The sequence below is a fragment of the Callorhinus ursinus genome, unplaced genomic scaffold (genome assembly GCF_003265705.2).
Source record: "Callorhinus ursinus isolate GAN/ISIS: 27379988/994484 unplaced genomic scaffold, GSC_fseal_2.0 scaffold10, whole genome shotgun sequence".
NCBI classification, from domain to species: Eukaryota; Metazoa; Chordata; class Mammalia; order Carnivora; family Otariidae; genus Callorhinus; species Callorhinus ursinus.
Window position 1 is genome coordinate 80022763 of NW_027397072.1, and position 11082 is coordinate 80033844.

At 41.2% G+C, this 11082-nt stretch overlaps 1 protein-coding gene across 1 annotated transcript in view; it reads right to left on the bottom strand.

Annotated features, from left to right (window-relative positions):
• Positions 1–6212, bottom strand: part of LONRF2 (LON peptidase N-terminal domain and ring finger 2) — a 44917-nt gene extending 38705 nt beyond the window's left edge. Inside the window, exon 1 of the mRNA XM_073897855.1 lies at positions 5117–6212. Coding sequence (XP_073753956.1) covers positions 5117–5798 — 682 coding nt within the window. The 5' untranslated portion in view covers positions 5799–6212. The remainder of the gene's footprint in view (positions 1–5116) is intronic.
• Positions 6213–11082: the final 4870 nt, after the last annotated feature.

Consider the following 11082-nt stretch of genomic DNA (forward strand, 5'->3'; position numbering starts at 1 on the left):
GATGGGGTGACTGGGTGATAGACATTGGGGAGGGTATGTGCTACGGTAAGCGCTGTGAATTGTGTAAGACTGATGAATCACAGACCTGTATCTCTGAAACAAGATAGTAGGAAGGAAAAAATGAAGGGGGGGGAATCAAAGGGGGAGACGAACCATGAAAGACTATGGATTCTGAAAAACAAACTGAGGGTTCTAGGGGGGAGGAGAATGGGGGGATGGGTTAGCCCAGTGATGGGTATTAAGGAGGGCATGTTCTGCATGGAGTACTGGGTGTTATACACAGTGAATCATGGAACATTACATCAAAAACTAATGATATAATGTATAGTGACTAATATAATAAAATAAAAATTAAAAAAAACCCTGCTGCATAATACACTGTATGACTTGATTTAAATACTTATTCTACTGACAGGTTGTTATCCAAATGTTTTTGGCAAACATATATATATATATATATGTATATACATATATATATATATAAAGCTGCAATGAAGATTCTTCTATGTCTTTTCTTGGGCATAAGCATTAATTTCCATTTGGCATATACTCAAAAGTGGAAATACTGTGCCAGAAGTTATGTTTACATTTAGCTTTAGTAGGTACTTCCAAACATATTCAACTTGCCCCAATTTGCGCTTTCACCAGCAATGTAAGAGTTCCGATTGCTTCCAATACTTGCCAAAGCTAGATATGGTTACTCTTTTTCGTTTTCAGGTATGCTTTAATATCTTTAGTTTAAATTTGCATTTGATCAGTAATTACATTGGGCACTCTTTCATATATTTACTGCCCATTTTGATACCTAGTTTTACAAAGCATCTGTTCAACTCTACCTATTTAGACAGACTTCCTTTTTTGTTCTTGAACTATAGGCATCCTTTTCAATATTCTGAATCAACATTCTCATCTAGATATGTATTACAAATACCCATCATCTTTTCACTCTGGGGGATCTCTGAGGAACAGAAGTTAATTTTAATTAAATCAAATTTATCGGGGTACCTGGGTGGCTCAGTCGTTAAGCATCTGCCTTTGGCTCAGGTCATGATCCCAGGGTCCTGGGATTGAGCCCCGCATTGGGGTCCCTGCTCAGCGGGAAGCCTGCTTCTCCCTCTCCCACTCCCCCTGCTTGTATTCCCTCTCTCGCTGTGTCTGTCAAATAAATAAATTTAAAAATCTTTTTTAAAAAATAAAATAATCAAATTTAACTATCTTTTCCTGTATGGTTATGCTTTTTGTCTTAAAAAGTATCACCTCCCCTAAGTTCATGAAAATATTGATTTTTTTAGATCTCTGATAATTTCCATGTATGATGTGCAATGGGCATCTAGGTTCATTTTTTCCCAAATGGATGAGCAACAGACTTAGACTATTTAAAAGACTTTTTCCCCCCATTTAACTCTATTGGCATCTTTGTAACAAACCAAGTGACTATACATGAGAGTCCTTTTCTATATGTCTATACTTGGGCCAATAAAACTGTACTAATTACTACAGCTGTATTATACTAAGCCTCAGTGTCTTGCAGTATAAGTTCTCCAGCTTTGTTATTTTTCCTCATTATTGTGTGGCCATTCATCAACTTCTACCAAAACCATTAGCTGAGATTTTGACTGAGAATGCACTGAATCTATAGTTCAATATGCACAGAACTGACATCTTATCAATACTGAGTTTTGCAATCCATGGAAATCATACATCTTTCTGCTTATTTAATTTCTTGCAGAAATGTTTTGTATTTTCAGCATAGAGGTCTTGAACAACTTTCAGGTATTTCAAGATTTACTCCGAAGAATTTTTTGGTTACATAAATGGGTTTTCTATTTTGTTTTTTACTAAGTATATATAATTATCACTGATCTTTCTGTGTCAACCTTATAGTCAACAACCTTAATAATTCACTTATAATTTCTAATAGTTCAAATATTCCTCTGAAGTTCCTATGTACTGCAACATGTCATCTACAAATAATGTTTTATTTTTCCAATCTCAATACCTCTTTTCTCCTTGTTGCATCAGCTAGAATCTTAATACAGTGCAAAATGGCAGTGATGGCAGTGAACACCCTTGTCAGCTTTTCCTTCAGTGGGAAAACATTCAGTATTTTATCATTACGGTGATTGCTACAGATTTTGTAAATTTAAATTCAATTTAGTTAACATACAGTATATTATTAGTTTCAGGACAGAATTTAGTCATTATTTCACTTGCATATAACACCCAGTGCTCATTACATCAAGGGTCTTTCCTTAATGCCTATCCCTCAATTATCCCTTCCCCCTACCCACCTCCCCTCCAGCAACCCTGTTTGTTTCCTATAGTTAAGAGTCTTTTATGGTTTGCCTCCCCGTTTTTATCTTATTTTACTTTTCCTTCCCTTTCCCTGTATTCATCTGTTTTGTTTCTTAAATTCCACGAGTGAAATCATATGGTATTTCTTTCTGTGACTTATTTCGCTTAGCATAATACCCTCTATTTCCATCCATGTCATTACAGATGGCAAGATTTCATTCTTTTTGATGGCTGAATAATATTCCACCATATATATACCGTTGCCTTTATCCATTCATCTGTCAATGGACATCTGGGCTCTTTCCATAGTTTGGCTATTGTGGACATTGCTGCTGTAAACATTGGGGCACATGTGCCCCCTTTGAATTACTATTTTTGTATCCTTTGGATAAATACCTAGTAGTGCAATTGCTGGATCATAGGGTAGCTCTATTTTTAACTTTTTGAGGAACCTCCATACTGTTTTCCAGAGTGGCTGCACCAGCTTGCATTCCCACCAACAGTGTAGGAGGGTTCCCCTTTCTCTACATCCTCACCAACATCTGCTGGTTCCTGAGTTGTTAATTTTAGCCATTCTCACAAGTGTGAGGTGGTATCTCATTGTGGTCATATGATTTTTCTCTATTCTGTAGATGTAGTGAATTACATTGGTTGATACACAAGGATTAAATGAACATTTTACTTGACCGTGATGTGTTTTAAGTGTATCACTGGACTCAATCTGCTAATATTTTTTTTCCCAAAGGTAACCACTGCCCTCACTTACAATATGCTATATAATTTTGCCTGTTTGGATTTAAGAGATAAATAGAATCACACGGTAAAAATGCTTTTGAGTCTGGTTTCTTTCACCCAACATTATGTTTGTGATTTGTCCACATTGTAGTAACTGTAGCTGGTTTACTTTCTTTCTGTATAGTATTCCAAAAGGCATCATAATTCAGTCACTCATTGCATTATTGGAGATGTGGGTTGCTTCCACTTCAGGGCTATCTCTACATAAGGATATAAACTTGCATATTCGTGTACATTCTTTCAGTGCAATATGTGAACCTTATTGAAACTGCTCAGCCAAAGGTCATATTTAACATTTCAGGTACTACTAAACAATTTTCCAGGTGTATAATTTGCAGACTCATCTGCAGCATATGATAGTTCTCATCTCCATCTTCTCCAACAGTTTGTATTGTGATCTTCATTTCCAGCAGCTGTTTTTATTTATTTTTAAGATTTATTTATTTTAGAGAGAGCATGGGCAGGGGAAGGGGCCGGAGGGGAGAGGGGCGGGGGGGACAGAGAGAGAGAAGCAGACTCCCCACTAAGCAGAGAGCCTGCCACTGGACTTGATCTCAGGACCCTAGGATCATGACCTGAGCCAAAATCGAGTCAGACGCTTAACTGACTGGGTCACCCAGGCTCCCCAACAACTGTTTTTAAAAGTTCTATACTTCTACTGTCTAAGACAGTAGCCACTAGATACGTGTGGCTACTGGGCAACTGAAATGGGGCTGCAGCAACAGAGGAACCGAGATACTGACTTTTTAATTTTAACTAATTGAAATTTAAATTTAAAAGCTAATACTCTATTGACTAGTGGAAAACTTTTAATTTGGAACAATTTCAATACGCCAATCTACTTTTTCAACTCTAAGTTTTATGAAATTGAAATATAAAGGAAGTATTTCTGATGAAAATTTTGTATCCAAGTTGGGATAGGCAGTACATGTAAAATACACAATGCACTTGATTTTTTTAGTAAAATCTCCATTTTTTACATTGAAGGTATGTTGAAATAATATATTGGATGTATAGGTTTAAAAAATATTAAGATAAATTTCATCTGCTTCTTCTCACCTTTTACATGTGGCTACCAGAAATTTAAAATTACATATGTGGCTTACACAGTATTTCCACTGGACAGTGCTGCTCCATGCTACATATAAACAAAATAGATGAAAATTCAAAAATATACAGCCTGCTAAAGTATGAATATATTGTCTGCAAAAATGGTACAGAATACTTGTTATATAAAACGCAATTTCACTGCTCTACTCCAACAATGAATCCCTCAATTTAAATATAGGTGCGCCCTCTAAAAGGGAAAACCTTAACTCTAAATTTAAAATAAAATGCATAATGACTACAGCACACAAGATTCTTTTAGTAACAAAAAATTAAACCAAGTCTTCTTGGCTAGTGATTTAAATCATACATAACCTGTAGCAAAAGGAAGTTTGGTCTTTTAAATTACATATTCTTAACAGGTGGGGGGGGTAAAAGAGAGCCTGGTGCTGGTCACAGATTTTAGTTATTTTAAAAATTAAACACACACACTAGTTAATATAACTAATAAGCTAATCACACCATAACAACATCTAATGCCCTTTGAGAGAGAATGTACAAGTAATAAAAGCAGAATGGAAGGGGATCCTTCCTGGATTCTTTAGCTGAAACCCCCAGAGCAAATCCTGCCACATCACAAGGCACTCCGTTTGTGCGCCTCTAGGGTGTTAGTTATTTGCATTTTCCTGCAGGGCAAATAAAAACACTTGGTCATCCTCCCACTTCTAGACAGCGGAGATGGGAGCGAAAGGCAGTCTTGGCCTCACAGAGAGAGCTACTCAGGAAGGATGCGGAGATTCTGCGAAAGACGGGACCAGTGGGGCGCAGCTGGCCCCTGACACCAGCCACCCCGGTTGCTGGTTGACCTTACCACCTTCGGAAGAAAATAACCCCTAAGCCTGAAAAAAGCTCTCCACGTCCACCCCTGCTGCTCGACAGGTAGGCAAGGCTGGCGGGCCAGCTCCCAAGGCCGACTTACCCAGATCCAGAGCCTGGTCGCACCTGAGCAGCGCGGCCTCGGGCTGCTGCTGGCGCTGCAGACCCCGCGCCTGGCCAGCCAGCCTGCGCACGCGGCACTCGGCCGGGAAGCACTTCTCCAGCAGGCCGCTCAGCACCACGTTGACTCGCCGAGCCTGCAGCCGGGCCGGCCCCGACTCCACGCAGCGCTTGCACACCGTCAGCCCGCACGGCAGGGTCACCGGCTTGTGGAGCAGGCGCTGGCAGCGCGGACAGCCCAGCAGGTCACCGGGCGCGACGGGCGCCGAGGCCGGCTGTTCCCCACGCGGCTCCTCGGGGGCGCGGCCCGGCCTCCCAGCCGGCAGCCGCCACTCGCGCTGGCCCAGGGCGCACGCGAGGCTGCCCGCCAGCTCCCCCAGCTCGTCCGGCCGCAGCGCTCCGAGCCGCGCGGCGCCGCGGAACGCGCCCAGGGCCTCGGGGAGCCGGCCCGCGCGGGCCAGCGCGTCCCCCAGCCGCAGGCACAGGCCGCGGTCGGGCTGCGCCAGCCCGGCCAGCATCGATCGGAAGAGCTCCGCTGCCATCTCATACTCGCCAGCGCGGAAGGCCTCGTCGCCCTTCTCCAAGCGCTTGGCGAAAGGCTCCCCGCAGTCGCAGCCGGGGCATTGGGGCGGCGGCGGCGGCGGCGGGACCGGTTCGGGGCTCATAGCCACGGGGCTGCGGCGCCGTAGGCCCGGACGGAAGAAGCCTAGGCGAGAGAATATTCCGCTGCCCGGGGCCCAGCGGCGGAACCGCGGCCGCCGCCTCCGCCAAGAGCCCCGCGCGTCTGGGGGCGGCCGCTCCGGGCCGCGGGTACCACTGGCAAGGGCGGGCGCAAGGCTGGGGCGGTGTCCCCCGCGCGGCGTGGGCGGCCGGTCCCGCCGGGCCACAACCCCACCCGGGCAGAGGCGGGGACGGGGCGGGCACGGCCTGAGTCCCGGCGCTCGCGAAGTCCCCTCCTCGCCCCGCTCGCTTATGTAACCCAGGCGGCCTCTAAGAACGTGGCGACCCCCTCCCCACGTCCGCGTCTCCTGCAAACGCTCTCCCTCCTCGTCCCGGGGCGGCCGGGCGCGCGTGTGCGTGCGCGTTCGCCTACACGCGCCCCTCGCTGCGCGCTCTCTTCTCGCCGCCGCGGCCGCGCCCGAAACAGGTGTCCGCGGCGGGCCTGGCGCCCAGCTCTCCTCCTCCGCGGCTACAGCCTTTTCCCGGAGGCCTGGCCGCCCGCACAACCTGTGGCCGTGGTTAAAAAGGGAACCGAGGCAGCTACCAAGCACGTCGTGAATTTGATTTACGAAATTGTCTTAGGTGACAGGAGAGCCTGAAGTGGGCACTGAACAGATGTCCAGGAAGCTTCCTAATGGAACTCTAAATTTTAGACTGAGACATTTTCGAATTGTGATTTAGAACAGTAGTTTTAAAAACAGATGACGTAAAGAAATCCCATGCTAGGTGCTGGGAGGAGGAGGGATCTGAGTAATGGACAATTGTACTGTGCCCTTGGATTTAGAAAAGCAGAAATAGAATTTTTAAAAATGTCTCCTAACGTGGAGTACTGCAGACAAGTTGCTGGAAGGAGGGAGTTAAAAGCTACATTGGTGTAGGAGCAAGGACTAAATGTTCCTTCTGTGCTCATTAACCAGTTTATAGAATTCTTCACTAGACATGGCCTATTGTTTATTCCATTTTTTTAATTCTATGTATTTGAAAGCAATAAAATGCAATATGCCAAAATCCGTATGTTCATTATGTCAAGTCGCAATTTCTTTATTCTAAATTTGTGAGGCTTAACATTAAAGCTGATGACTAAGGAAATATGAAATACCTTAAACCTGGTTTTGGGAAAGGGGAAATGCCTCCTCCATAGGTGAGGAGAGAAAAATTAAACTAATTCACAAAGGGAAAAAAGAGACAACTTTGGCCAATCTCCTAGTCCTATAATCAATGCAGAGAACATCCCACCACCTCCCATTCCTCCGCCAGCCCTTCCCATGAATGATTTCCACAGGTCACGGGGCGCGAAGGGCTCTCTATTTTGACTGATAACAGTTATAATCAGAGTAGGTTTTGATGTGTTTCTCACTACTAAATTATTCCAAACTCTCTTTTTAATCACTTTTGGGTTTTTTTATCTACTTTCTTTATACAGTAACAGTTCACTTACTTGAAGGTTGCTTATTCAACAAATTCACAACCAACAACCAGAAAGCTCAGTGGAAAAAGCTGAGTAGTTAAATTAGTGCTGCAAAGACGAGACACTAAAGATTAACACGTCTTTCCATTTGCTTAGGTCTTCTTTGATTTTTCTCAGCGATGTTTTCTAGTTTTTAGTGTACAGGTCTTACACTTTTTTTCACACTTATCCTTAAATTTTACATAATTTTTGTAATAGTGTAAATAGAATTGTTTTTAAATTTCAATTTCCACTTGTTGCTAGTATATAGAAATCCAATTATTCATTCCATAGGTTACTTAGAGGTGTGTTAGTTTCCAAATATTTGAGGATTTTCTACTATTGATCCCTATTTTCAATCCACTGAAGTGAGAGAACCTACCTTGTATGACTTCTTGAATCTCTTAAAATTTATTGAGACTTGTTTTATGGTTCAAATATGTAGTATATTAGCAAATGGTCCACGTGCACTTGAAAAGAATGTGTATTCTGTTGCTGGGTGGAATGTTCTATAAATGTTAATCAGGTCAAGCTGGTTGGTAATATTGGTCAAGTCTTCTATATCCTTACTGATTTTCAGTATACATGTTTTACTCATTGTTGGGAGAAGGATATTGAAATATCCAACTATAATTATTAATTTATTTCACCTTACATTTTTATCAGTTTTTGCTTCCTATATTTTGAAGAATCAGTATTGTTAAGATGTCAATTATCCCCAAATTGATCTACGAATTCAAATCTATCTCAATCAAAATCCCAGCATGCCTTTTTGTAGAAATTAGCAAGCTAACTCTGAAACTCACATGAAAATGCACAGTACCTAAAATATCAAAAATGACTTTTTAAAAAAATAACAGAGTCTTCAAGGCTCATTATTAAGCTATGGTAATCAAGACTGTGGTTTTGGTGTCAAAAATAAACAAGTAGAGGGCGCCTGGGTGGCTCAGTTGGTTGGGTGACTGCCTTCGGCTCAGATCATGATCCTGGAGTCCCAGGATCGAGTCCCACATCGGGCTCCCTGCTCAGCGGGGAGTCTGCTTCTCCCTCTGACCCTCCCCCCCTCATGCTCTCTCTCTATCTCATTCTATCTCTTAAGTAAATAAAATCTTAAAAAAAAATAATAAACAAGTAGATCCATGGAATAAGAGATTCCAAAAACAAACCCACACATGTATATTGGCAACTGATTCCTGACAAAGCCTATTCAGTAAAGAAAGGATAGTCTTTTCAGTAAATAAAGCTGGACTAATTGGGTATCTATAGGCAAAAAGGAGGAAAAGAAGGAGGAAGGGGGAGAAAAAGGAGAAGGAAAAAACTTTTATCTCTACCTAGCATTGTATATGAAAACAAACTCAAAGATGATTGACCTAAAAGTGAAACTATAGAACTTCAAGGGGAAAAAATGCATAGGAGAGAACCTTTGTGACCCTGGGTATTATATTTAACAGCAAAATCATGATCCATAAGAGAAAAAAAGAAAAAAGGAGCTTCTTACATCTGGGAACTGGTCTGACACTTACAGCAAGGCCTCAGTGTTATTTCAAAGCTAGCCTGATGCTCACAACTAGTTAATGTTGCTCTCCTGTCAGGCATAAACCATCTCATAAAACACCGACATCAGACCAAGTCACCCTGACACCACGATAAAGTGAGACAAAAACAAGGTCACTATTGGGTTGCCTGGGTGGCTCAGTCCATTGGGCAGCCAGCTCTTGATTTTGGGTCAGGTCATAATCTCAGGGTCTGGGGATTAAGCCCTGAGTGGAGCTCTGTGCTTAGCGGGGAGTCTGCTTAAGGATTCTCTATCTCTCTCCCTCTGCCCCTCCCCCCGTTCGCACATGCATGCTTGCACACACTCTCTCAAATAAATAAATAAATCTTTAAAAAAAAAAAAGGTCACTATACAACCCACAAAATATTGAACATTCCCTTCTCCCATCTAAAATGAATAATTACACTTCTTTAGCAAGTGCAGCTTCATCCTCATTCTGGTTTGCTCTCCTTTTAAATAAGATTCAGTAAGAACCCAATTATAAACTTGTACCTACCAAAGCCCAAACCCCATAATAGGTTTTCTAACATCCTCTCACCAAGACTTCCCATGGTTCCCCATGGTAAGTATTCTCCCTCACTGCAATGAATAATAAACCAAAATATAAATTATAAAAATACAAAATACAGTGTGCCTGGTGGTTTGCGGCATTGATGAGTTGATAAATTGGATGTATGAAAATTGAGAACTTCTATTCTTCACAAGAGACTGTTAAGATATGCCCTATACTTCCTGAAACCAATACTGTGCTATATGTTAACTAACTTGAATTTAATAAAAAAAGATATGCCCACACTTGAAGAAATATTTGTAAATCATGTATCTGATCAAGGACTTGTATCAAGCATATATAAAGAACACTGGAAACTCAATAATAGGAAAACATAACTGACTTAAAAATTAGGCCAAAGATTTGAACAGTCACTTAACTACAGAAGATATATTGATGGCAAATAGATACACGAAAAGATGCCCAGATAGATTATAATTGCCTAATACAGGTTGTAAAATTAGGACAACTCAAAATTATCACAGGAGTGCAATATATTGGCAGCTGCTGAAGTCTGCTCAAGTAGAATGTGATTTTAAGGTATTTTGTTTCCATTTTTTAAAAATCATTTTGAAAATTAAGGCAACAAGCAGGAACTTCTGCTCTGACCTCAATTCTAGGAGGAAGGGATGATTTGGCAAAGTGGGAGTGATGGGAACTTGCAAGACATTCTTTGTTATGTTAGAGTGAATTATAGACAAGGAAAAAGAAACTGGTATTATTTGGCATGTGCCTTAAATCTTAAAAAGAATATTTCATAATTTCCAAAGAAAAGATAATCATGAATTATGATGAAACTTTATAAAAGAAAGAAGAGTCATAAATATGAATTTCTGCCAATGTATTATTAATTGAGGTCACAGTGGTAGTGGGAATTGGGGGTAGTTTCAGATTATACCCAACCTCACAGGATGTTGTAGACTTTAGCTTTCACTTTGAGTGAAGAGGGATGCCATTGGAGGGTTTTAAGCAGAGGGTTAATATGATTTGACTTACATTTGAAAATGTTCACACTGGTTGCTATGTTAACCTATAGCAGATTATTATACAACCTCAATAATAAGGTAAGAAACTTACAACATACTTCCACTCTCCACACCACCTTTTGTGCTATTCTGAAAAAAAAAATCTTCATTTTGCCTTTAATTATTTTTGGTGATCACAGAATTTTAAGTTGAAATTTACTTTCAGCAATTTAAAGATGTTTTCCATTGCTCTGGCTTGCATAGTTTCTGATAAGAAGTCTCTGATTATTCTTTGTTGCTCTTTAGGTAATATGTCTTTTTTCTTCTGATCATTCTTAAGGTTTTCTGTTTAACACTATTTTCACGAATTTGATGTGTCTTAATGTGTTTTGGGGGGCTGTTTTCACTTTTTGGGTTCATTGAGCTTCTTAGACTCAATGAATATATATAGTTTAGATCAAACTGGGGAATTTGGGGGCCATTATTCCTTCAAATATATGTTTCTGTCCCTCCTTTTCTCCTTTTGGAGAAAGACTTAAAAAAGACAATTTGATATTGTCCCATGGGTCACTGAGGCCCTGTTCATTTATTTTAATCTTTTGTATCTCTGTGCTTCATTTTGGATAGTTTTTTGGACACTATATATACATTTTGGATACTATTACAATTTATTGCTATGTCTTCATGTTCACTAATCTTTTTTTTTAAAGAT